Genomic DNA, 27,878 nt, shown 5'->3' on the forward strand with positions numbered 1-27,878 from the left:
GGGGAGTCCAGCCAGGCAGTCCTCCAGCCCTTGATGTTGGGAATGGACAGTGTGAGGAGGTGCCTCTCTTTGGGGCAGGGGGCGGCGGCAGCGGCTGCCCAGAGGACTTCCAAGGAGATGGGAGAGGAGGCTAAGGGAACACTCCACAAGGGAGGTTGTTTGGGAAAGGGTGAGAGGTTGCCAGCTCTGCAGGCAAGGGGTGACATAACTGGGCTCCTGAGCCCCACAGGGCTGCCACAGAAAGAATGTAGGTGGTATGGGGAGCCCAGGACTCAAAAATGTTGAAGCCCTTCGTCATGCGGGGATCAAACCTGCAACCTTGGCTGGATCATGCTCTAACCAGCTGAGGTATCTGGGCGTTGGACAATGACTTCCATTATCCCTGTCCATTGGTCATGATAGTTGGGGTTGATGGGAGCTGTAGTCCAGCAACATCTTGGGGGTTTCGTTTTGGCTATCCCTGCAATATGGGAACACACACTGACTCCATTGCAATGACAGTCCATCTCTCGTATGGTTGCAACTCTTCTAATGAAATAAATGTTCTTTTCGTGGGGTGGAATTCAGCTTAAGTGGGGTAATGCACATGGGGAACAAGGTACACTTGCACAACAGGACTTTCTCCCTCTCCTCCCCTCACGAGTCCCCTAAACCTGTCCTGGGCTTCCCGCCTACCCTCCAGAACAGATTTAGGGAGCACAGGTGGGGTGCTGGGAAAGTCCTTTGTTTTGCATATGCAATAACTCAGTTGAATCTCTCCCAGTGCGGAGATTGCTCCCGAATTTCTGACTTGGCCTAGATTGTCCTAAAGAGAAATTTTTCTGTCAACTTGCTATGCTCTGGAGAACACCTTCTGGATAGTCTGCTTCTCCCAAATGTGAAAAAAGCTACCTATTTGTTGGCATGCTGTTGAGTTGGGATTCAAGATATACCGCAAGGGAATAGTAATAATGACAACACATAACTTTTTAACCAAGTGCATATATATGATAGTATCAGCAAATTATCTATAAGTGAAACTAAAACAATTCTTGGCTGTCTTTAGGAGGATATCACAGACATACCAAAGCTTGCAGATAACCTCAAACTATTTAGGTAAGTAAAAAAAAAAAAATCATATAAAGTTTTCTTTGTTTTTGTTTTGTAAATCGTAAAATTAAAATATGGACTGTAATGGACACCAGTTAGCACAGAAAGGTTTTCTGGCTATAATTTATTTTAACATTCCCGCTGAGATGCAGAGTCTACCAATGTAACACTATAATGTGATGAATGCCATTAGCCACCTCCGTAAAATAGCTTTCTTTAATCTTTTTTTCTTTTAAGGATTGTGCTGTGAACTGGAATGGCCACGTGGTTGGACAAAGTTGCCTTGTTGCACTTTAAGCCTTTCACAGTTTAGCCTTGTGTGCAGCAGAGACTTCTGTATTCTCACGCGGAAGTACTATGTCTCACTGAGTTAAATGGGACCGAGTCCCTAATAAGTGGGACGCGGGTGGTGCTGTGGTCTAAACCGCTGAGCCTCTTGGGCTTGCTGATCAGAAGGTTGGCGGTTTGAATCCCCACGACGGGGTGAGCTCCCATTGCTCTGCCCCAGCTCCTGCCAACCTATCAGTTCGAAAGCACACCAGTGCAAGCAGATAAATAGGTACCTCTGCGGCGGGAAGGTAAACAGCGTTTCCATGCTCTCTGGCACTTGTCACGGTACTCCATGTGCCAGTAGCAGTTTAGTCCTGCTGGCCACATCACCCAGAAAAGGGTCTGTGGACAAACGCTAGCTCCCTCGGCCTGAAAGCGAGATGAGCACCGCAACCCCATAGTCAGCTTTGATTGGACTTAACCGTCCAGGGGTTGTTTATCTTTATACCTTTTATCTAATAAGTGTGGTTAATCTGCATGGCACCTCTTCCATTCTGTCTTAAGACTGTTAGGAAGACTGGAAGCTGACACGTCACATCCTTGACCCATCTATCTCAGAAAAAACCTACACTGACTGTCCACAGCTTTCCAGAATTTCAGACCAGGGACTCTCCTTGTACTACCAGGAGGTGCCAAGAATTGAACATGGAACCTTTTGCATAGAAAGCAGATATTGTGCCACTGAGCCCTTACCACACCTTGCAAATTGCAGACTAGATTTCCCCCCCTTTATCATGCCAGCAACATATTTTTCTCTCACTCTCTTCCTGCCTCATTTTTAGGTGTGCATTTCTTTTGTGCTTAACATCTACCTAGATCCATAGGCTTAAGAAACACCAAGGCTGGCTTCTTGGTGACTTTTTAGTTGGTCTTAAAAATAGAATTAACTGTTGCTATTTTGGATTCCCCCCCCCCCCCCAGTAAAGCAGGGATAGGCAAATTCCAGCCCTCCAGATGTTTGGGACTACAATTCCCATCATCCCTGACCACTTTTAGCTAGGGATGATGGGAAATGTAGTCCCAAACTCCTGGAGGGCCGGAGTTTGCCTATGCCTGTAGTAGACCAACACAGCTGTCGGCAACATTTGCCTGCATGCTTCTAAGTACAGTCGTACCTTGGAAGTCTAATGGAATCCGTTCCAGAAGCCTGTTCGACTTCCAAAACGTTGGGAGACCAAAGCATGGCTTCTGATTGGCTGCAGGAAGTTCCCGTCAAACCCGTCTGACGTTCAGCTTCCAGAAATAGTTCGCAAACCGGAACAGTCACTTCTGGGTTTGCGGCGTTCAGGAGCCAAAATGTCCGAGAACTAAGCTGTTTGCAAACCAAGGTACGACTGTATATTGTTAAATGAGCATGAATTTCTGGTAGGAGCACCGACCTGTGTCACTATCAGTTGTGTGTGTTGGCAATCAAATTGAACATTCCAGTGACTCAGATAAAGCTCTGCTATTGCCTGTCTTATTTGCACTGGAAAGTCTCTAGCCTATTTCTTCCATTGAAGTGACTGATTCCAAGCGTTTAATTCTATGGAAAACATAAGATAAGAGATTGCCTGTAGCTTTGAACTCTGATTAGAGTGTTTAGTTTTGCTAATCGGTGGCGGCATTTCCCCCAGAAATGAAGCGGTGTGCTTCAAAGGGAATTTGATTATTTTTGAAACCTCTAATAAAAGACCGTTTCGATTCATATGCAAGTGACAAAGGGCAGGAGCTGTGCTTTCAAGATTAAATGCCAGTTTTCAGCATCGGTCTGTTCCCTGGCTGTCAGGGCAATAGCCCCCAAAGGACTTGTGTGAGCTCCCTCAAAGGCAACAGTGCCAAAGGGACCCATTTCTGTCACCGAACCAATGTCATTAAGACATTCTTAATAAGAACCTCGGAACCTCAGAAGTGACCTTTGAAATGCAAGAAACTAGAGCAAGGGGAAAAAAAAGCAGCCAAATTAATGTGCACACACTCAGGGTGGATTTCATTTGAATCAAATCGATTTAAATCAAGATTTAAATCACTAGTCACTAAGACTTTTTTTTAAAATATAATTTTTATTAGTTTTTTTAACATATCATTTTCAACAGTAATTAAACATGCTTTTACATCTTATTCAAATTTTTGACTTCCATCAATCCTGTCTGAAAATTTTCCAGTCTAATCTCTCAGTATGCATTTCTTATTTTCCCTATTACATTTCAAACTCATAACCAATTTCTCTATCTTTTTATACTTTGTAGCACTTCTTATATTTCTCCTTACAAAACTTCTTGTAGTCCTACTAGCGTAATTTGTTGATTACAGTTGCTCTTCAAATAATTCATATACTTCTTCCAATCTTCTGTAAATCTCTGGTCCCGCAAACAACAAGACAAACAAACTAGTCAGTAAGACTTGATTTAAATCATTTTTTTTACAGGAAGACTCATTCTTGCTCATATAATCTTAATATTTACAACCGAATGAAGGTTTCATTTCTGGAATAATAAATTTTCAGAGTAGTTTTTACAGTTATATCAAAAATTACTGATCTGTTACACTATTTGAAATACATAGACAGATAATTATGAAATTATTGTGAGGTTTAATAAGTTAACTGTTTATATTTGGACAACTTTTGGAAGGAGAAAAATAATCATTTCCTTAATAACAATTGAAACTATTTAACTAAAACAATAATATTATCACACACATATCCATGTTTGTTAACTGGTGTGGTTGCATATTTAAAAAGAAAAAAACTTAGACTGAGTTTTAGCACACATGAAATACTTAAAACATATCCTGATGAATAGCCTTTGGACTATAATGTAACTTAAATAGAAAACTATCTTTAGAAAGATTTTTCCTCCAAAAGCATTTTATTTTAAAAATCCAATTTAATTTTTTTTAAAATCTGATTTAAATTTTAAAAAATCCGATTTATTTAATATTTTAAAATCATTGTTTCTTATCCACCCTGCTCAAACTATACAAAGAACTGTAGTGTTGGAAGGTACTAGTCCAATGTAGTCCAATCCCCGACTATGCAAGAATCTCAGCTAAAGCATCCATGACAGATGGCCATCCAAATCTGCTTTAAAAACCTCAAATGAAAGAGTGTACACTGCCTCTCATGGGAGTCTGTTCCACCCTCAAGCAGCTCCTACTGTCAGAAAGTCCATCCTGATGTTTAAGTGGAATCTCCTTTCTTGTAACTTGAGGCTGCCATCGGTTTAGGTCCTAACCTCTGGAGCAGGGGAGAACAAGCTTTCTCCCCATCCCCACACAGATAGTTTGTTAATTTGCAGGTTTGTTAATTGGTTTGTTAATTTGCAGGTCCAAAAAGCTGGCGCTGAAAGCCTTCAAGCAATATTGGTTTGTCTTCAAGGACACATCCGTCTCTTACTTTAAAAATAAGGAGGCTGAACATGGAGAACCCATTGAGAAGCTCAACCTAAGAGGTATGGAGTGCTGTTTTTCAGACCACCTTTACGAAACGCATCCTGGTTGACTACCTACTGGGGAATTTCTAGCACAATTCAGCGCTCCCCTTTGCTCTGCACTTTTGGTGCATATGTGCACAAGCACCGTGTAATCTGCTTTCTTTTCTTTTTTTGGAAATCATTTTTATTGGTTTTTCAAATACAAAGTTATAAACAAAGAATCAAAAAGTATATTCAAATAATAATAATAATAATAATAATAATAATAATAATAATAATAATAATAAATTTATACCACACCCATTTGACTGAGTTTCCCCAGCCACTCTGGGCGGCTTCCAATCGAGTGTTAAAAACAATACAGCATTAAATATTAAAAACTTCCCTAAACAGGGCTGCCTTCAGATCTCTTTTAAAGATAAGATAGCTGCTTATTTCCTTGACATCTGATGGGAGGGCGTTCCACAGTGCGGGCACCACTACCAAGAAGGCCCTCTGCCTGGTTCCCTGTAACCTCGCTTCTCGCAATGAGGGAACCGCCAGAAGGCCCTCGGCGCTGGACCTCAATGTAAAGAGGTTCCTCCAAATCTCAGGGCTTCCCTCATCCCCTCCACGGGGTTTTGAACATTTAATACTGTACAGTGGTACCTCTGGTTACGAACTTAATTCATTCCGGAGGTCCATTCTTAACCTGAAACCATTCTTAACCTGAGGTACCACTTTAGCCAGGGGTCAACAAACTTTTTCAGCAGGGGGCCAGTCCACTGTCCCTCAGACCTTGTGGGGGCTGGACTATATTTTGAAAAAATAATGAACAAATTTTCCTATGCCCCACAAATAATCCAGTGATGCATTTTAAATAAAAACACACATTCTACTCATGTAAAAACATGCTGATTCCCGGACTGTCTGCTGGCCGGATTTAGAAGGCGATTGGGCCAGATCCGGCCCCTGGGCCTTAATTTGCCTACCCATGACTTTAGCTAATGGGGCTTCCCGCTGCCACGGCGCCACCAGCGCATGATTTCTGTTCTCATCCTGAGGTAAAGTTCTTAACCCAAGGTACTACTTCTGGGTTAGCAGAGCCTGTAACCCAAAGTGCTTGTAAGCCAAGGTACAATTGTATATTCTTTCATACTTCGATTTTTATATCAAAGCGTATTATCCATGGTAATTGTTAAGCTACAAGTGAGATCAAAACTCTGCTAATGTTTCTATCTGCTTGCAATGGTCTCCTAAATAACTTATACATTTTTTCATTCTTTTATAAAGTTTTGGTCCTCTTGGTTCCTGAGCCTTCCAGTCAGTTTTGCCATTTCGGCATAGTCCAAATAGCTTGGTTTGCCATTCCTCTCTGGTAGGGACTTTGTAGGGACATCTCTGGGCCAGTAACATCCGGGCAGCTGTTGTTCCATACATAAAAAGTCTCCTCTGTTCCTTTTGAATATCAGTACCTGTAATTCCTAATAGAAAGGCTTCTGGTTTCTTAACAAAAGTTATTTTAAACATTTTCTTCATTTCACTGTATATCATCTCCCAGAAAGCTTATATTACCTTGTAAGTCCACCACATACGATAAAAGGTACCTTCTTTACATTTCCAACAAGAATTTGTAGTCTGCTTTTATGGAGTCGCCCCATTCAGACATGACACTGGCCATAAACCAGGGTTAGGGAAATTATCCTGTGCAGGAACTATGTGCTACTGCATTCAGCTCCTCCCTTCCTAAACCAGGTCGACACACGGCGGAGCGGCTGGCTTGGTGTTATGTGAAAAGAAACTCTTGTGACTTACTTTCCCCCAAGCAAACTTTGGCTTCCACACTTAATGCTAAGACGGCTGCTCCGTACTGTTTCTCCACTCTAAGAACAGAGGAGAAAGCAAACTCTGTACTATCATGCATCTCATGCACAGACTTAATTACCTGACTGTGGTTTATTGTGTGCAAACAAAGCCCAATGTTTTGATTGAATTTGCTGTTTTCTGAATCACTGCTTCTGCTTTAGAGCATGGGCTCTTGCCAAATGTAGGATTTTGATGTTTACGATGACTATGTTGTCTGTCAGCGCTGTGATTCTAGACCAGGATTTCTTAAATTGGGTCTCCAACTGTTTTTGGACTACAATTCCCATCATCCCTGACGACTGGTCCTGCTAGCTAGGGATGATGGGAGTTGTAGTCCAACAACAGATGGAGATGCAAATTGGGGAGACACTGATTTAGAGTGTTACTTTTGGCCTTAAATTTAACTAACTTCTATGCCAGCCATCCCCAACCTTCGGCCCTCCAGATGTTTTGGACTACAATTCCCATCATCCCTGACCACTGGTCCTGCTAGCTAGGGATCATGGGAGTTGTAGGCCAAAACATCTGGAGGGCCACAGGTTGGGGATGCCTGTTCTATGCTGTAATATTAAGAACATGTCTTGCCACACCTAATACGTGGAGAGAGTTAAGGAAATTAATTTCAGTATTTCCTAAACCAGCTATTTGGTAATAGTCATGGTATGGGCATAGGGAGGCCATCATAGTACCAGGTACTCGCAAAGTTTCCCCAACCATTCCCTTTTTGTTGGGATGCTTTCCTCTTTCCAATAGCTAGCAATCAAAATTCTTGCCGCTGTTGTCGCGTATAGAAATAAGTTAGTTTTATCTTTGGGGATATCTTTATCTAGGATTCCTAATAGATATGCCTCTGCCTTTTTTTGTGTGATGTCCTTATCAATTTTTTTATTTCGTCATGGATCATGTCCCAAAAGATTTTAATCTTTGGGCAAGTCCACCACATGTGGTATAACATACCTTTTGTTCTGTTACATTTCCAGCATAGTAATATAATATTCAATCGCCTGCACAACTTGAAATCATGTTACCTTCTTTTTTTTATATGCCTTTTTATTCTTATCCTCTTCTGGTTTTCTTTCAAGTTCTCCTACCGTAGCTCACCTTTACAAGCATAACTTCGCTTCTGACTTTTCGTACCTTCTGTCAATCAGGATGTGAGATTGTTCCGGACGTGAGTGTGTCGGGCAGAAAATACGGGATTAAGTTACTCATCCCTGTAGCCGACGGAATGAATGAAGTGCACCTGAGATGTGATAACGTGAGTAGTAAAAAAGGGTTAACCCAGATTCTATAGGAGGGTTTAAGGTCCATTACATGCATTGCTGAGAAGTTTAGGAAGTCTCTTTAGCGGCTGGCATTGCAAAGCACGGGGAACGACTGCAGGGCCTAAATATGGCCAATGAAGTGAGGTGTTAAGTTGTGGGTGAACATATCAGACGACACAGCGATTCTTCAAACAGCTCTTGTTTATTCAGAGGCCAAAACAGAACTGAACTGAAGGGTTCAGTCGGCCTGCTTATATAGAGCTCCAGTACAACGTTACTGTAACAACTTTCTAAAACTATCCAATCGCTGAACGTCACTTTCGATCCTTCATTTGCATAACTATCTACAGTATCCCCCTGCTGGCCCAGGGTGAGAACTTCAGTACTTAACATGAGGCATATGCACAGAAATGGGGTTTGTGCAGGGAACAAGTTAACAACACAGAAGGGACAACAGTGAACCAGGCTGCAGGTTGGCTTCCACATATCAGGAGTGGTTCACCTGGTGGGGAGGCAGAGCTCAAGCAATAGCTTCCCCGAAGGGTATACACAGCTCTGTCCTCACGCCCAACTTCTCCATTAAGCAACAGCTTGCTGGAAAGGCTATTTCTGCTGCTGGGAGGCTGTTGCCCCCCTGGGCGAACTCCTTTTCCCACCTATAGCCTTGGATTTATGTTCTTTTACAATGCAGGCCAGCCTGTGAGCAGGGAGATTTATGGGGACGCCAGTGTAAACAAGGGAATTAGCACAGCGTCTGGGCGAAATCTGTCTTTCAGATAACATCTGGAGTTCACAAACCTCTCAGCAATAACCTCAACCTTCTCCATTCAAAATACCCTGCATTCTCCAGACTTGGGAGTGTTGTTCAACCTTTGTCCTATAAGAGCCTCCTAGGGACGCGGGTGGCGCTGTGGGTTAAACCACAGAGCCTAGGACTTGCCAATCAGAAGGTTGGCGGTTCGAATCCCCGTGACAGGGTGAGCTCCTGTTGCTCGGTCCCTGCTCCTGCCAACCTAGCAGTTCGGAAGCACGTCAAAGTGCAAGTAGATAAATAGGTACCGCTCCGGCGGGAAGGAAAATGGCGTTTCTGTGCGCTGCTCTGGTTCGCCAGAAGTGGCTTAGTCATGCTGGCCACATGACCCAGAAGCTGTACGCCAGCTCCCTCGGCCAATAAAGTGAGATGAGCACCGCAACCCCAGAGTCAGCCACGACTGGACCTAATGGTCAGGGGTCCTTTTACCTTTACCTTTACAACGCAGGCCAGCCTGTCAGTGGGGAGATTTATGGGGTGCCCAGTGTAAACAAGGGAGTTAGCACAGTGTCTGGGTGAAGCCTGTCTTTCAGATAACATCTGGAGTTCACAAACCTCTCAGCAATAACCTCAACCTTGTCCATTCAAAATACCCTGCATTCTCCAGACCTGGGAGTGTTGTTCACCCTTTGTCCTATAAGAGCCTCCTAAGTGAAGACGAAAACTGTTTGTGTTATGTAGTGTAGTTTCACCCTGGGCCAACAGGGGGATACTGTATATAGTTTTCACTCAGGTCTGTAGATAGTTTTCACTCAGGTCCGCGGCAGTTATTTTAGGCGGGAACTCTGGGCTGTTGTGGTTACAATGTTGACAGCCGGCTGCCTATAAATACAGGCCGGCTGAGCTGTTCCCAGTCAGTTCTATTCCAGCTTACCAGAATAAAGAGCTACTTGAAGAAATCGCTGTGCCGGCTGCTATGTCAACCCACGACTTAACACTGGCGACGAAGGTGGGATAGATGGACATCAGAGCACAGCCAGATGCGGCCAGCCTCTGAACTGAGCTGAATCACTGAGCTGAATCACAGAGCGAAATCACTGAGCGAAATCACTGGGCAGAACCAGTTCAGAGCTGACTGTTCTGGCTAGAGCACTGTGTTCCATCCATCGCCCTTCACGCCGGCATCGGAATCATGGCTTCACTTGTGCCTCTACCGCCGTTTGCGCCAGCCTCTGAATCATGGGACTCCTACCTCGCTCGGTTCGACTGCTACCTCCAAGCCAACGAGCTGACAGCAGTATCAAAGGATCGGAAGCGGGGCCTATTCCTCAGCCTCTGTGGGCCTGAGGTGTTTGAGACGGCCCGAGCGTTGGTTGCGCCTGAAGCAGTCCAGGCAACACCATGGGACACGATCCAAGAGAAGCTCCGCAACCACTACGCACCAAAGCCGTCCAAGATTGCTGCCCGCCATGCGTTCTACCACCGGAACCAGGCAGAGGGGGAGTCAATCAACAACTACACCACCGCCCTGCGACAGGCTGCAATGCACTGTGAGTTCCGAGACTTAGACGATGCCCTGATGGATCGAATCGTCTGCGGGGTCCGGGACATCCATCTGCAACGGCGTCTCCTAGCCAAGCCAGACCTCACGCTACAGAAAGCCATTGAGGAGGCTGTGGCCTCAGAAGCTGCTGAACGCTCCGCCCAGGAGATCCGCAAGTCCAGCAGCCCGCGTCTTGCTAGGGAGCCAGTTCCGGTGCATCATGAAGAGGCCAGCAGTGAGGAGGCATCCTCCAGTGAAGACGATGACGTGCACCAGACAAAGCGGGAGCGCAGGAAGTTCCAACAGAAGTCCAAGGGCCAACCGGAATGTGCTGGCTGCGGAGGCAACCATTCCCGTGCCAACTGTCGATTCAGAGACGCCATCTGTAGGAAGTGTTCCAGAAGGGGCCACATCGCTAAGGTCTGCCGATCGGCTCCGTCTGACACCCCCCCTTCATCGACTCGCAAGTCCAAGTCTTCACTCCAGTCTGCCAAGGAAAGTTGTTTCGCTCTCACCAACTGCCGCTGCCCGTCTGGAACCACGATTGGCCAAACCGACTCGCCTACGCGACGCAAGCTGAACGTCACGGTGCTCATTGAAGGAGCTCCATGTGACATGGAGATCGACACCGGGTCTGCCCTGTCCATCGTGTCATGGAGCACCATCAAAAGACTGGTACCCAGAGTGTCCAAAAGGCAACTCGACTCTCACCGCGTACACCTGAGAGACTACCAGGGAAACGACATTCCCGTGGTAGGCGTTGGCCGGTTCCGGATCGCCTTCAAGGATTTTTCGGGCCTGCTCCGGTTGGTGGTGGTCGAAGGTCAGCGGCCAAGCCTCCTAGGGTTAGACTGGTTTGATGCCCTCGGCCTGGAAGTCACCGGCATCAACTGCATCTCTAACGCAGAGACTGAGGGTCTGGTCAAAGACTTTGCCGAGGTTTTTGACGGCACCTTGGGCCAATATACAGGTACGCCCATCTCCTTTAGCCTTGATCCACAAGTCGCCCCCATCAAGCTAAAGCCACGCCGGGTTCCCTTTGCTCTCAAGGCTAAGGTGGACGAACAACTGGACAAACTGATCGCCCAAGGAGTTTTGGAGCCGGTTGACCACGCAAAGTGGGAAACCCCCATCGTCACGCCTGTCAAGCCAGATGGGTCGGTGAGAATCTGCGCTGACTACAAGTGCACGATCAACAAGGCACTTCAGCAGCACGCTTATCCGGTTCCTGTTGTCCAACACCTGCTGCATTCCCTGGGTGAGGGTAAGGTCTTCGCTAAGCTGGACCTTGCCCAAGCCTATCAACAACTGCCAGTCGATGATGCCACCGCTGAAGCCCAGACGATCGTCACCCACCGGGGGGCATTCCGTTGCCGCCGGTTGCAGTTCGGGGTGAGTGTGGCTCCTGGCATCTTCCAAAGCCTTATGGAGCGTCTCCTGCAAGGGCTTCCGGGCGTGGTACCATATTTTGATGACGTCTTGGTGTCTGCAGACTCACACCAGCAGCTGTTCGAGCGCCTCCGTGCCGTGCTGACCAGGTTCCAGGAGGCCGGGCTCAAGGTAAAAAGGGAGAAGTGCCAGATCGCCGTTCCACAGGTAGAGTTCCTGGGCTATCTTATCGATGCCTCCGGTCTTCATCCAACCACATCCAAGATCCGCGCTATCCAGCAGGCCCCCACTCCAAAGAACAAAACGGAGTTGCAGGCGTTCCTGGGGCTGCTGAACTTTTATAACATGTTCCTGCCCCACAAAGCCACAGTGGCTGAGCCTCTTCACCGACTCCTTAGCACTAAGACGCCTTGGGCCTGGGGTCATCGGGAGACGGCGGCCTTCAACGCGGTCAAGGCTCTCCTTTCTTCAGACAGTGTGCTGGTACAGTACAGTGAATCCAGGCCGCTGGTCCTTGCCTGCGACGCCTCACCTTTTGGCATCGGTGCTGTCCTTAGTCACCGTTTTCCAGATGGAAGAGAAGCACCGCTCGCCTACTTTTCCAGGACACTATCTCCGACAGAACGGAATTACAGCCAGCTCGACAAGGAGGCATTGGCACTTGTGGCTGGAGTGAAGAGGTTCCATGAATACCTCTATGGCAGGACTTTTGACCTCATCACTGACCACAAGCCACTCCTGGGCCTCCTCGCCGGTGATCGTCCAACTCCACCGGTCCTCTCACCACGCATGCTGCGATGGACTGTTTTCCTGGCTGCCTACCACTACCGGCTCATCCATCGCCCGGGGAAATCGATGGGCCATGCCGACGCCCTCAGCCGTTGCCCTCTTCCAGCATTTGTGGAAGACCCGGCTCCAGCTTCATCGCTCCTTCTGATTGCGGATCTTCCGGCAGCGCCTGTATCGGCTGCCACTGTGGCCTCCGCATCTGCCCAGGATCGCACCATCAGCCGGGTGCTCAACTGGGTGTGGAGGGGGTGGCCACAAGGGCCTTTTGCATCGGAGTTCCAGCCCTTCGCAACCAGACAACATGAACTCTCAGCTCATCGTGGCTGCCTGCTGTGGGGAGACCGCGTCGTGATTCCCCAGGGACTCCATCAGCGCGTCCTGGAGGCTCTGCACGTTGGCCACCCGGGAATTGTCAAAATGAAGGCGTTGGCTCGGTGTTACGTCTGGTGGCCTAATATGGACGATGCCATCACTGCCTGGGTGTCCGCCTGTCAAGCGTGCCAGGAGTCGAGGCCTGCACCACCGGCAGCTAAGGGACACACCTGGGAGACGCCAAAGACACCCTGGTCGAGGGTGCACATCGATTTGGCTGGCCCCTTTCACGGCCGGACCTTTATGGTAGTGGTGGACGCCTATTCCAAATGGCTGGAGGTCGCCCTGATGCCCTCCACCACTACCGAAGCTGTCATCCGGGTGCTGCGAGGCCTGTTTGCAACGCATGGGTGTCCTGATGTCCTTGTCTCTGACAACGGACCGCAGTTCACGTCAGGCACGTTTGAGCGGTATCTTTTGGGACTGGGCATCCGCCATGCCCTAACGGCACCTTTTCATCCATCCAGCAACGGGCAAGCGGAAAGAATGGTGCGCTCGACAAAAGAGGCACTGGCGCGCCTGGACCGGGGAGACTGGCATGAGCGGGTCGCCGAATACTTGTTCGTGCAACACATCACCCCTCATGCGGCCACAGGGAGGAGTCCTGCTGAACTGCTTATGGGCCGCCGCCTCAGGCCACCGCTCGACCGGCTACACCCAGACTTTGCCGTGGCTGAACCCCCAGGCTGTGCCAACGCACCACGGTCATTTGTCCCAGGAAACCAGGTCTTTGCCCGGAACTATGTGGGGGACATCCCTTGGGTGCCAGCCACAGTGGTGGGAGTCACTGGACCTCGCTCGTACCAGGTGGCACTCGAAGACGGACGCTTGTGGCGACGGCACATAGACCAGCTTAGGCGCAGGGTTGGGGACTTGGACACTACCGAGGTGCCCCCAACTGCGCTTGCGGCTCCAGAAGAGACACGTACAGATGGCGAGGCCCCACCTACACCTCCCTCGCAAACTGCCAGCGTGGAGCCGAACCAAGCCGTTTCAGAACAGACTCAGACCACTCCACTTGCGGAGGCTCCACTCACAGCAGCGGATCCAGGGGAGTTGGTTCCAACGCCACCTAGGGTCGCACCACAGCCTCAGCGAGAACTGTGTGGCCCCCCGGACTTGGCTACCAGTCCCCGGCGGTCTGGCAGAGTTTCCAAGCGCCCAACTCATTTAAGGGACTATGTTGTTGGACAGGTATCACTGTTGGTCTAAATATGGGAAATGTAACCGATATGCTTTTGTGCCTAATTGAACCATTACGCGTAGTGCTGTATATAAGGAAACCATTACGATTGTAACTAACGCCTTATCTCGGTGGGGAGGGGTGTTATGTAGTGTAGTTTCACCCTGGGCCAACAGGGGGATACTGTATATAGTTTTCACTCAGGTCTGTAGATAGTTTTCACTCAGGTCCGCGGCAGTTATTTTAGGCGGGAACTCTGGGCTGTTGTGGTTACAATGTTGACAGCCGGCTGCCTATAAATACAGGCCGGCTGAGCTGTTCCCAGTCAGTTCTATTCCAGCTTACCAGAATAAAGAGCTACTTGAAGAAATCGCTGTGCCGGCTGCTATGTCAACCCACGACTTAACAGTTTGAGCTTCACAAAAGTTGAAAGCAAGGCACTCGGTTTGCCCCTCTGGAGCAAAGGAACTATAGCACAAGGCAAGGAAGAAGTCTCAGGTTTAATGTCCCCTATAAATCCAGAACCGTCCTTGGAAAATAGGGACACCTGGAGGGTCTGCACCCAGCCTCTTGCCCCAGCGTCACCACCACCGCCACTCTGAAACCCATATGTTGAATTGCTGGATAGGCAAACCCATATGTTGAATTGCTGGATAGGTAAGAAGAGCCTACTGGATCAGGCCAATGGCTACATCAGCGATGCCAAGTGCCTTTTGGAAGTTTACATTGATGTGAAGGAAATAAGCAGCTACCCTAGCTTTAAAAGACATCTGAAGACAGCCCTGTTTAGGGAAGTTTTTAATATTTAGTGCTGTATTGTTTTTAACACTTGATTGGGAGCCGCCCAGAGTGGCTGGGAAGACTCAGCCAGATGGGCAGGGTATAAATAATAAATTGTTGTTATTATTATTATTATTATTATTATTATTATTATTATTATTATTATTACAAGGGGCAAAGGTAGCAGCTGTTGTTCGGAGACAGAAAGCCTCCGAACCTGAGTGCCGCCACCATGACTGGTAGCCATTGTTTACTGATCCTCCTTGAATTAGTCCAGTCTCCTTGCAAAGCCACCCAGAACTCATGCAAGTGAAGTCTAGGCCCTACCCTGTCGCTTTCAGATTAGGGGCTGCGTCTAAACTTAACCAAAAAGGGGGAAGTTAACATGGGGCCCTCCACCATCCTTTACCATGAGAGGGTACCATTTTGCTGGCCCTTGGTTCAAGCAACTGCAAGGTGGGGCAGAAGGAAGCAAATGACAGTGCAAGGATTCTTTGAAGAAGTTTATTCTTCATTTGTGTTATGTACTGAGTTGAATAGGATCCAAAATGCAGCAGTCTGATTGGTCCTAGAACAATAGGATCCAAAATGCAGCAGTCTGATTGGTACTAGAACAATGCAGCAGTATGATTGATCTTCAGGAGCCACCCAATCCAGCTCCAGATGGAAGTGAATTCACAACCTGATTGGCCTACAGGAGAATTCCAGAATTAGCCAATCACATGCAGCCCATTGTGTAAATAATGTATATAAAGCAGATACTTTGGGGAAACTTTCATTCCTCCTCACCACTATGAGCTGAATAAAGAGCATGAAATCCACTCTCGACTCTGAGTATATTTCAATTTACGTCGCTGACTGTGTTCTTTGCAGGAAAACCAGTATGCCAGGTGGATGGCCGCTTGCGTTTTGGCTTCCAAAGGGAAAACGATGGCCGACAGCTCCTACCACCCAGAGGTCCACAACATCTTGTCTTTCTTAAAGATGAAAAGCAGAACTGCTGCTCCCCAGGATGTTTCTGACGTGGAAAGCATGGATATGAAGCCAGAGTGCTTTATCTCGCCACGATATGCAAAGAAATACAAGTCGAAGCAGGTAACTGGGGGTGGGGCAAGGGGTTGGGAGAAGGAAATAACAGCGGGATCTAGAGCAGATTTCCCTTGTCAAGCTGACTCAAGCCTGATTCAAATGATTCTTGCTTAACAAAGCCAAAAGCATGTATTTTTCTTCAGCAAGGTCTTAGACTGGGACGAGAGTCGGAAGCATAACACCTGTGGGTGCAATGACCGTTTGAGGTCTTCCTCTGAACCCGTGAAGCTTTTGAAGATCACAAACACACACACACACACACACACACACACACACACACTTCCCTGTTGGTCATAAAGTGGTGAGGGTGGTTACCCTTTTCTCCTTTGAAAAGGACATCAATATGCGGTTGGAAGAGCGACGCTCTTTCCCATTTCCCTTTCCAGTTCTATATGCTTTTCAAGGCTCAGATTAATTGTACTGGATCTAACCTTTATCCAGAGTCTATGGCACATACTCCCAAATCCAAACGTGCCCACAAACTTTAAAAGGTTGGTCACAATGTTAAAAATTACCTTCCCCCTGAAACGAGAGTCCTTTCTGTTGGGCATCATTCAGACTGAAATTCCCCAACTGCGGCCCATGTTTTGTTAGCCCAAAAATGGAGAATGGAAAAAGATTGACAACTTAGACTGACAGAATATGCACAGCTTGCAGACTTAACATATAGAATAAGGGAACAAGAATAGCATACATTTAAAGAAGATTGGGAAACGTTTATTGAATATATGGAAAATAATTGTGTTCGGCTGAAAACTCTGGCAGCATTAAGATAAATTCAACAGCGTAAATAAGTTTTGAAAGATGTAATAATGGAAAACCTATTGGTATAGTTTATGTAAAATATGCAGGGATATGTGTAAAATAAACCATGGAAGTAATTGATATCTTAAGTATGTAAAAGGTTTATCTGAAATTGTAAAACAGAAAATTTAATAAAAATCATATTTAAAAATAAAAAAGGTTGGTCACCCCCCTAAATAATGAGATCTGCATGTAATAACCGAAGAGCCAGCTTTATACAACAGATACAGAGTATTGAACTTGAATTTGGGAGATGTGCGTTTCTCATGTCCTCACTGTATTGACCCTGTGAAAATCATTGAAGGCTCCCAGTTTTCCTTCTGCAGAATAGGTTTAAGAGAGTAGAGTAAAGGTAAAGGGACCCCTGACCATTAGGTCCAGTCGTGACCAACTCTGGGGTTGTGGCGCTCATCTCGCTTTACTGGCTGAGGGAGCCAGCGTACAGCCTCTGGGTCATGTGGCCAGCATGACTAAGCTGCTTCTGGCAAACCAGAGCAGTGCACGGAAATGCCGTTTACCTTCCCGCCGGAGTGGTACCTATTTATCTACTTGCACTCTGACGTGCTTTCGAACTGCTAGGTTGGCAGGAGCAGGGACCAAGCAACGGGAACTCACCCCGCCGCGGGGATTCGAACCACCGACCTCCTGATCGGCAAGCCCTAGCCTCTGTGGTTTAACCCACAGCAGCATCTGTGTCCCTAAGAGAGTAGAGTAGGGCTGGGCAAAATTGCAAGCATTTCTGTAAAGCCTCAGGTTACATTCGCTGTGCCCAGGATGGCCTGATCCAGCACAAGGCAGCCTCAGCTACCCAAATCCTGTGTACTTAACTGGCCTCAAGAAACATTACGGACAGAAAGATCCTTGAAGCATTAAGGACTCTTGAGAAACAATCCTTAATTGCTGCGTTGTTCCTAATAGAGGAAGATTAAAATGCAGATTGCCAGAGTCAGTTCAAAACTGCCCAACCCCAACCTGACTTCTCTCTATTGCTTTTAAAAATGTGCTCAGTTCCTTGTTGCATTGTGTGTTAAAGTTTCTTTTTAAAAAAAAAAAATTATTAGTTTTTTAACATATCATTTTCAACAATTATTAAACATACTTTTATATCTTATACAATTTTTTTTTACCTCCATCAATCACATCTGAAAATTTTTCCAATCTTTTCACTTAATATACATTTCTTACTTTCACTGTTACATTTAAATCTCATAACTAATGTCTCTCTTCTTTCTCTTCTTTGCAATATTTCATATATTTCTCCTTATAAAACATCTTGTAATTTGTTGATTACAGTTCCTCTTCAAATAGTTTGTATATTTCTACCAATCTTCTGTAAATCTCTGGTCCCGCAGGTTTCGAATCCTTCCTGTCATTTTATCCAGTTCTGCGTAGTCCATTAATTTTGTTTGCCATTCTTCTTTTGTCAGTATTTCTTCTTGCTTCCATTTCTGGGCCAACAATATTCTTGTCGCTGTTGTTGCATATAAGAACAATTTAACATCCTGTCTATTAATATCCTCACCTATAAGTAAAAATGCTTCTAGTTTTTTTAGAAATGTATATTTCAACATCTTTTTCATCTTATTATATATCATTTCCTAGACGTTTTTTACTTTCTTACATTCCCAGCATTGTGTGTTAAGGTTTCGCTTCTAACAACCCTAGCTGGTCAGTTCCCTCACCTTTGGATTCCATTTGTTGTTGTTTAGTCGTTTAGTCGTGTCCGACTCTTCGTGACCCCGTGGACCAGAGCACGCCAGGCACTCCTGTCCCCACTGCCTCCCGCAGTTTGGTCAAACTCATGCTGGTAGCTTCGAGAACACTGTCCAACCATCTCGTCCTCTGTCATCCCCTTCTCCTTGTGCTCTCCATCTTTCCCAGCATCAGGGTCTTTTCCAGGGAGTCTTCTCTTCTCATGAGGTGGCCAAAGTCTTGGAGCCTCAGCTTCAGGATCTGTCCTTCCAGTCAGCACTCAGGGCTGATTTCCTTCAGAATGGAGAGGTTTGATCTTCTTGCAGTCCATGGGACTCTCAAGAGTCTCCTCCAGCATTGGATTCCATTAAGATTGCCTCATTATGTATTGCACCAGGCAGCGCTGTAGTAAACCACAGTCAACAAGTCCTCCTCTTGGGCATCAAATACCATTCATAGCTTAAGTTCTCCACCCACGCCCTGGTGATAAAGAAAACAAAAGCTACGGGAAATCAAAGCCACCTGTAGCCGTTTAAGGCCTCTTGCCCATGTGATTAGGGGATATCAACTCTGGCCATGTGTGCAACGTTTCTGGGGATTGGGAACCAAGTAAGAAGGTCCCCCTGAAATGAATGAGCTGTCCCCAGTTTGCACCCCTTTGCCTTCCTTCCTTAAGGGAGTATCAAGGATGCCTGCCTGCTCTCTGACCACATGCATAACCATCTTCCTAATGCTCTTCTTTCACCCCCGGCACCTGTCAATCGAAACCTCTATTCCCCTCCTTGTTTTCGCAGCTGGCTACTCGCATTTTGGAGGCGCACCAAAATATCGCCCACATGTCTCTGGTGGAAGCCAAGCTGAGGTTTGTCCAGGCGTGGCAGTCGCTCCCTGAGTTTGGCTTATCGTACTACATTGTGAGGTAAGTGCAATGTTACGCTGCTGTGACCATTTAATGGCTCTCTGAGCTCTTCCACTTCCTTCATTTTGACTGAGCACCAAGTGAGTTGGCAATTAATAACCAATTATTAATTAATAATGAATAACCATAGTTTAGAGGTCCCAGGTCCTAAGGAAGTCAGACTATCCTCCACCAGGGCCAGGGCCTTTTCAGTGATGGCTCCAGCCTGGTGGAATGCTCTGTCCCATGAGACCAGGGCCCTGCAGGATTTAACCTCCTTCCGTTGGGCCTGTAAGACAGAGCTATTCCACCTGGCCTTTAATTTGATCTTTTATTTCCCTTCTCTTCCCTCCCCCTCCCCTTTTATGAAGATCACTTACTCTGAGACCTCACATCTAATTCTCCCCTGGCCTCCTCGCTGGCCCAAGTAGGACCAATTCAGCCAGCTAGCCCTGGGGATTATCTAATGCTTATTTCCCCTAAATTGAATTTTTTTATATACTGTATCTTATGCTGCTTTTATAATTAATTGTTTTAAACTTGTTGTTAGCTGCCCTAAGCCTGGTTTTTTAACTGGGAAAGGCAGGGTATAAAAAAAAATATTATTATTATTATTATTAATTAGATCAGGCAGAGGTGACTTTTTTTAACAGAAGCTGTGACAGTTGCAACATGATTCCTGGTGACCCGACAATGTTCTTCAAGATGCATCGATTTTTCTCCCAGGTGGAATTGGATAAAATACAGCAGGGTGGGTGAACAGGGTCATCAGCTGTGGGCCACTTTGACAGTCATTTGAAGTCACGTGACCCAACTGCAAAGAACGCAGTCCTAATATTATCCTGCTGTTTACATAAATAAATGAATACAGTGGTACCTCGGGTTAAGAACTTAATTCGTTCTGGAGGTCCGTTCTTAACCTGAAACTGTTCTTAACCTGAAGAACCACTTTAGCTAATGGGGCTTCCCGCTGCCGCCATGCCACCGGCGCACAATTTCTGTTCTCATCCTGAAGCAAAGTTCTTAACCTGAGGTACTATTTCTGGGTTAGCAGAGTCTGTAACTTGAAGCATCTGTAACCTGAAGTGTATGTAACCTGAGGTGCCACTGTATGTTTTTCTAGGGTTGTTGGCCCATGTTGCTAGAGCTCTTGACTGGAATGCCTTTGGGTCTCAGCTGTAGGGTTGTGGACAAGATGTGAACTTTACACTTTTGTGTTTTTAAATGAAGCCTGTAATCCTTTGTGCACATAGATGGGAGGAAAACCGCAGGCAGCATTTAGCATTTAGTTGATCAGGTGTCCTTAAACTGGTGCTCATCTTCCAGTGTTCTGACCAACATTGGAATGACTGACAAGTCCGTGTTAAAGAAAAGAAAATACTGTCAAGTTACATTGCATGGGGATTATGATCCTTTTTTGCACCCAGCCCTTGGCTGGCACAGGGACGCGGGTGGCGCTGTGGGTTAAACCACAGAGCCTAGGACTTGCCGATCAGAAGGTTGGCAGTTCGAATCCCCATGATGGGGTGAGCTCCCGTTGCTCAGTCCCTGCTCCTGCCAACCTAGCAGTTCGAAAGCACATCAAAGTGCAAGGAGATAAATAGGTGGGAAGGTAAACAGCGTTTCCATGCGCTGCTCTGGTTCGCCACAAGCAGCTTAGTCATGCTGGCCACATGACCTGGAAGCTGTACGCTGGCTCCCTCAGCCAGTAAAGCGAGATGAGCGTCGCAACCCCAGAGTCGGTCATAACTGGACCTAATGGTCAGGGGTCCCTTTACCTTTACCCTTGGCTGACAAATGAGTGAAGTCACAGGGCGAGGCCAGAGGACAAGGAGAGAGCGAAGAGGGGGCAGCCAGAAAGAAAGGGAAAGGCAGAAGAAAAAGGCTGGAACGGGGTGCAGGAAAGCAGCTGTTGAATTCATGCAAGTAAAAAAACTGAGCCGCTGGGAAATTGTTTAGAGGAAGAAGAAGAGTTTGGATTTGATATCCCGCCTTTCACTCCCTTTAAGGAGTCTCAAAGCGGCTCACATTCTCCTTTCCCTTCCTCCCCCACAACAAACACTCTGTGAGGTGAGTAGGGCTGAGAGACTTCAGAGAAGTGTGACTAGCCCAAGGTCACCCAGCAGCTGTGGAGGAGCGGAGACGCGAACCCGGTCCACCAGATTATGAGAATACCGCTCTTAACCAATACACCACACTGGCTCTCCCACTTGTTTAGGTATCTCCCACTTGCAATTAAGAGGTAGCTGTTTCACACTGACCTGGCTGTCGCATATTTTCTCCCGCTCCATCCTCGGCGTCCCTTAGCTGACTCCCATCATAGAATTCCTGACTGGGGGTCTGGAATTATGATATGATAATCTTTATTGTCATTGTCCCATACAGAACAACGAAATTGAAAAAAATTACATCAGACATTCAAAAACCAACAAGCCTGCTATTCCAACTATCCCAGCCTGGTTAGCCCCTAAAAACTCTGATACCCCATAATTGAATATAATATACTCCCATAGAAACTACCTTACACTGCGTTTAAAACCAAAATCGCATTTGGATAGAAACTGTTTCTCAGGCGGCTAGTCCTAGTCTTTATAACCCTGTACCTTCTTCCAGAAGTTGAAAGAGATCATTTCCGGGGTGCGCACTATCCTGCGCTATCTTTGCAGCTTTCTTATGGCACCTGGAAGCATAGATTTGATCCAAGGTGGGAAGAGTGTACCCACTTATTCTCCTTATTCTGTAGTCTTTACAACCTTGGACAGCATTGGTGTTTTCCCTGACCGTGCAGCTCCCAAACCACACACACAGACCATAAGTTAATACACTCTCAACAGTGCAATGGTAAAATGCCATCAACTGGTCCTTTGAGAGATTCTGGTGTTCAGTCCCTGGGCCAGTGCTCCAAACATAGCTGTCAACCATCCCTTATTTGGTGGGAAAGTCCCTTATCCCAGCGCTGTATCCCGCTGCTGTCCCGGATTGATGATGTCCCTTAAATTTCCCGGGTTTCAAAGGAAGTAGCTCCTCTTCCTCCCTCCCTGCCGGCCAGGGAGGAGGGAGGCTCCAACTGTGTTGATTGGCTGTGTTGCTCACCCAATAAGGAGTCTAAGAACGACTGGGGGGTGGAGCTTGCATGCCTTGTGCTGATCAAATTGGACGCGTTACCTGGGGACTCGCTTTTGCTCAGCGCTTCCCAGCGGAGAGGTGATAGTGGTTTTCCTTGCTGCTTCCCCTTTGCCGGGTTGCTATGCTGTGGGAACCACCGCTTGAGGCTTTGTTTGGTTGCTGGCTGGGCTTTCTGCCTTTGGCTTGGAGGGGCTCAGAAGTTGAACCTACCTGTGCTCTGGAAATCCCTTATTTTGGCTGCCTATCCCTTATTTTCGAGGCTGCTGGTCCCTTATTTTCAAATCTGTAAGTTGACAGCTATGGCTCCAAAACGAGTTAGCAGGTAACTGAGGGTGAGCCCTGTTTGGGCAGAGAGCAGCACCAACATTTTTCAAATTCAGAGCGCATGAGATCAGGTAACCTGGCCAGAGGCCCAGTTCTCTTTCTGTTGTCATGTGCTCTTAACCAGAAAAAAATGCCTGTGCCATAATGAGCAGATATTACTCAACCACGAACACCCACGAAGCTAAATCTGCTTCCTTTACCACCATGTCCTTTTGGAAACTGTTGCTGGTGTGTGAGGTCTTTAAATACTGTGTTCTCCCTCTCTTGGGTCCTGTGTACACATCTTTTCCGGCTTTAACGTTTAACTGTCAAATACAAGTGCAGATTTCAACCACAACAGGCTGTCTCCCCTGCAAAAAAGGCTACAGTCATTACAAGGTCGTTACATTTTGCCCTGCTACTACTAAATCAGAGTTTGGGCCAAAATATTTTTTATTCACAATAAGTTTTTTTAAAAAAAAAAACACTTGGAAAAACCTTCGGAAAGTTTAATGCTTAGCGATAACTATTTTCATAACATAGTTTACCATTGCATTTCTGTGCTTGGCCAGTAGAGGGAAGTGCAATCCCATCATAAACATTGATATTCTCATTTCATCCCTCTTTACATTAGTTACTGACTTGTAGGCTTGAGGGGAGACAATAATAATAATAATAATAATAATAATAATACCACTCTACATAGGTCCTCTCTCCCAGTGCAAATCCTTATACACAGTCTTCACAGAACCTCCGAAAGAGGCTGTGATTTTTTCCCCTCTGTTGCAAACTGCTTTTTGAGAGACTTGCCGAATTAATTGACTGGGTTTTCCCCCTCCTTAGATTTAAAGGAAGCAAGAAGGATGACCTCTTGGGCATTTCTTACAACAGGCTGATAAGGATAGATACAGCCACCGGGGACCCAATTACGACATGGAGATTCTCAAATATGAAACAGTGGAACGTGAACTGGGAGATACGGCAGGTAAAGACAAAGGTTTCCTGGAGCAAACTTGCCTCTCGCACTGCGATTTAACCTTTTGCACAAATAAACCTGGCAAACAGCCCTTTTGTGATGTATTTGAAATGCAAAACAATATACCCATTGTACATAGAAACCCTTATATGAATGCACGGAAGAGGACCCGTGGCCCTACAGTGGTATTGGACTACAACTCCCATAATCCTTTATTGCTGGCCATGTCAGCGGGGGCTGATGGGTATTGTAGTCCAATAACATCTGGAGGACCGCAGGTTCCCTATCTCTGCATTAATGTGTTTCCTAATCTGCATCACGGAGGGACGCGGGTGGCGCTGTGGGTTAAACCACAGAGCCTAGGACTTGCCGATCAGAAGGTCAGCGGTTCAAATCCCTGCGACGGGGTGAGCTCCCATTGCTCGGTCCCTGCTCCTGCCAACCTAGCAGTTCGAAAGCACATCAAAGTGCAATTAGATAAATAGGTACCACTCCGGCGGGAAGGTAAATGCCGTTTCCGTGTGCTGCTCTGGTTCTCTGGAAGCGGCTTAGTCATGCTGGCCACATGACCCGGAATCTGTACGCCAGCTCCCTCGGCCATTAAAGCGAGATGAGCGCCACAACCCCAGAGTCGGTCACGACTGGACCTAATGGTCAGGGATCGCTTTACTTTTACCTTATTATGCATCACATCCCCATTCACAGTATTATACTTTATTATATTGGGTGGTTTTTCATCATATTGGGCTGTTTTATTCACTACGTTTTTTATTTAGGGACTTCACGATCTCCACCATGATATAAAATATCGCTGTGGAGTTTCTTTCTTTAACAGTCATTTGAAGGAAAACTGGGAGTGTGGGAGACATAAATGCGATGAATGCAAGGGGATAGAGCTCAGCTGGGAGTCACAAAAGATAATCTCTGAAATATGTTCATAGTTTCAGGGCAAAGAAGCAAAAACGCTTCGCAGAATGCATAATTCACTTGACAGAATTTGCTGCTGCAAGAAGCATTGATAGACACAAGCTGTCAAGGGGACCGAGGCAAATTCATGAGAGAAAAGTCTATCACAGTCTTTTAGCAGTTGCGGCTAAACAGACCCTCCAGGTGCAGGCGCAGTCTAGCCGCCTAATACCAGTGACTGGTGGGAAAGGTTGGACCTTTGGCTCTTTGGGCCCTGTCTACAGGCTGCGTGGAGGCATTGGATAAAAGATGCACGGTTAAATGGGCCATTGGTCCAATCCTGTATATCACAGGCTTCCTCTCTGGCTATCGCCTTCCTCCCTCTATTCTTGGCGGTTTAATTGTGCTTTTTTTTAATAAATAATATTTATTAAGGTTTTAAAAGTAAACATAGAGTTATACAGTACAATTCATACAGATCATAAATAGCAATTTAAAAAGAATAGAAAGTTGAATAAAAAAGAAAGAGCACACGTAGAGAAAAAATTAAATGAACAAGAGAAAAAGACAATGATTAGTTATATAAAAAAAGAAAAAAACAAACATAGAAAGTTTAAAATTAAGTCATCCTTTATCTCATTACCATGAATCTTTGACCTCCTCACACCTCCCCTTTTGTATTCCCATTTAGAAAGACCTTTCAGCAAATCCTTACCCTCTGTCGTTTTTCATGACTCTGTGTCATCACCTATTGTAAATATATATTTTTAAGTGTTAACAATCCATACTTGCATGCTCTTAATGCTTTTTATATATAGACCTCTTTGCATTTCCCCTTCAGGTTGCAATTGAGTTTGACCAGAACGTGTCTATTGCTTTCGCTTGCCTGAGCGCAGACTGCAAGGTGGTCCACGAATACATTGGAGGTTACATCTTCCTGTCCACCCGTTCCAAAGACCAGAACGAAACGCTGGATGAGGACTTGTTCCACAAGTTAACTGGAGGATGGGAATAAGGAGGGGAGAAGCAAGAAGCCGATTGACAACTCCAAAATCCAAGTGCCTCCTCTAGATCCATCTTGGTTTTGAACCTGAGAAGTTTAAATGGGTGTAGCTCAGTAACCTTTTGAAAAAGAAACATAAGCTTACCTCAAGGGTTTATCTACGTTGGATGTAAATACTTGGAGCAGGGGTGGCTAACCCATAGCTGTCAACTTACAGATTTGAAAATAAGGGACCAGCAGCCTCGAAAATAAGGGATCAGCAGCCAAAATAAGGGATTTTCCGGGCACAGGTATGTTCAACTTCTGAGCCCCTCTGAGCCAAAGGCAGAAAGCCCAGCCAGCAGCCAAATGAAGCCTCATCAATAAGGGACAGCAGCAGGACATGGCGCTGGGATAAGGGATTGTCCCACCAAATAAGGGACACTTGACAGCTATGGGCTAACCCGTGTCCCGCCGAATGCTGTTCGACTCCCATTTTTCCTGACCGCTGGATGTGCTGGCAGGGCCGATGGGACTTGTAGTCCATATAATCGGGAGGCCCTCACGCTCCCCACCCCTGACTTGGAGCCTACTGGGCAACAACAAACCTAGAGTCTACTGTATTGCAACCAAGTACCTGCGGCAGAGGTGTGGAGCCTGCAGTCTTCCAGGTGATACTGCAATCCAAGCCGCATCAGCCCCAGCCGGCATGGACGGGGATGATGGGAGTTGTAGTCCAATAGTTCTCTATCCCTGTAGAGCACATGGTTTTGGCTTATCCGTAATCTTTATTGGCGTGTGACGCTGGGGAGCCTGTGAAATCCAGTTAAGGCTCCAATGCAGCAAACACTTTAGAGGACAAATCCAGCTTCCTTTTGTGCCTCCTATTCCTCACCTCCGCTCACTCCTGAACCCCTTAGGCATGGTCCATCCGTCTCAAGACACATTGGAGTGCTCCTTCGGGGGAGGAGTCAATCCGCTGGAGAATCACAGCGCCTGCTGTGGCTGCGGAGACCGGTAACTTGTAACCGCTGCCTCCTTCGTTGTTTTTGCTGTATCGGCAGCTCCCACGTGACCTCTCTGGGGCGCAGGCCTGGGCAGTCTGTGTGGAGGACCTGGGCTGCCCCGATAACAAGACTCGGTCCAGTGGCCCCGCTGATGTGGTCCAAAGGAAACCAGATACGTTTGGCACCAGTTTGGCTGCAGGAGTTGCCAGAAGGAGGCATACAAGATGACATTCAACTGTCTCCAGATGTGCACTTAGCCTTTTCTTTTCCTAAAGATGTCCCACAATGCATCAGGTATGGATTTTTCCTTGGGGTTCACTCCCGAAGACTACGAACTGTCAGACACACGCACAAGCATGGCATACTGTGAAAAGCATTTATTTGAATTGATTAATTCCGATGACTTTTCCTTACTGCTTAAATAAGACAAGAAAACAAGTGCCACCAAAAGATTTAATGTTATTTTTAGGGTGTTGTTGCACCTGGACATTTTGTTGTTCTTCTTGTTCTTCTCATGGAAAGGATTTTATCAACGTCCTCCCAGTTTTTGCTGCAATTGCTCATATTTTCATAAGCCATTAGTATCTGCTTTTTGTACAGTGCATTTTGTAAAGCTTTGCAACTAGCAACTAGCGCCTTGCTGTGGGGAAACTACAGTTTTAATTTCGTGCCATCTTCTGAAGAAATTTAACTTCCAGCTTGTTTTTAACGTTTAGTCGTTTTAATATTTTATATCAAAACTATTGGCATGTAGCAATGAACCTACTGAAACCATAATTTTTTAAGCTGTGTAATAGAGATTTTAAAATAAATACATTCTTGCAAAACAATAGTATCCTAGTGATGTTTCCGGGACTTCCAAGAAAGCCTCTTCTTCTGTACTTATTCTATTCTGCCTTCTTTTTTAAAAAAAAAACAACTACTACTTTGAGATGGATTCTTGCTCTACTGCTTTCTTCTGTTCATAGTTATTTGGATCCAATCCAGTGCCAAGGGTGCTAGGTAAAAAGTAAAGGACGCCTGGATGGTTAAGTCCAGTCAAAGGCGACTATGGGGTTGCAGTGCTCATCTTGCTTTCAGGCCGAGGGAGACAGCATTTATCCCCAGACAGCTTTCTGGGTCGTGTGGCCAGCAGGACTAAACCGCTTCTGGTGCAACAGAACACAGTGATGGAAACCAGAGTGCATGGAAACACCATTTGCCTTCCCGCCAGAGTGGTACCTATTTATCTACTTGCACTGGTGTGCTTTCAAACTGCTAGGTTGGCAGCAGCTGGGACAGAGCAACGGGAGCTCACCCCATCGCGGGGATTTGAACCACCGATCTTCCGATCAGCAAGCCCAAGA

At 46.3% G+C, this 27,878-nt stretch overlaps 1 protein-coding gene across 1 annotated transcript in view; it reads left to right on the forward strand.

The window, feature by feature from the left end:
• Positions 1 to 27,362, forward strand: part of FERMT1 (FERM domain containing kindlin 1) — a 46,731-nt gene extending 19,369 nt beyond the window's left edge. The window contains exons 9-15 of the mRNA XM_083493784.1: positions 1,046 to 1,095; positions 4,726 to 4,850; positions 7,829 to 7,935; positions 15,623 to 15,844; positions 19,129 to 19,253; positions 23,505 to 23,646; positions 25,385 to 27,362. Coding sequence (XP_083349910.1) covers positions 1,046 to 1,095; positions 4,726 to 4,850; positions 7,829 to 7,935; positions 15,623 to 15,844; positions 19,129 to 19,253; positions 23,505 to 23,646; positions 25,385 to 25,558 — 945 coding nt within the window. The 3' untranslated portion in view covers positions 25,559 to 27,362. The remainder of the gene's footprint in view (positions 1 to 1,045; positions 1,096 to 4,725; positions 4,851 to 7,828; positions 7,936 to 15,622; positions 15,845 to 19,128; positions 19,254 to 23,504; positions 23,647 to 25,384) is intronic.
• Positions 27,363 to 27,878: the final 516 nt, after the last annotated feature.

This window comes from Podarcis liolepis, assembly GCF_965112155.1.
Source record: "Podarcis liolepis genome assembly, chromosome: 3".
Classification (NCBI taxonomy): Eukaryota; Metazoa; Chordata; class Lepidosauria; order Squamata; family Lacertidae; genus Podarcis; species Podarcis liolepis.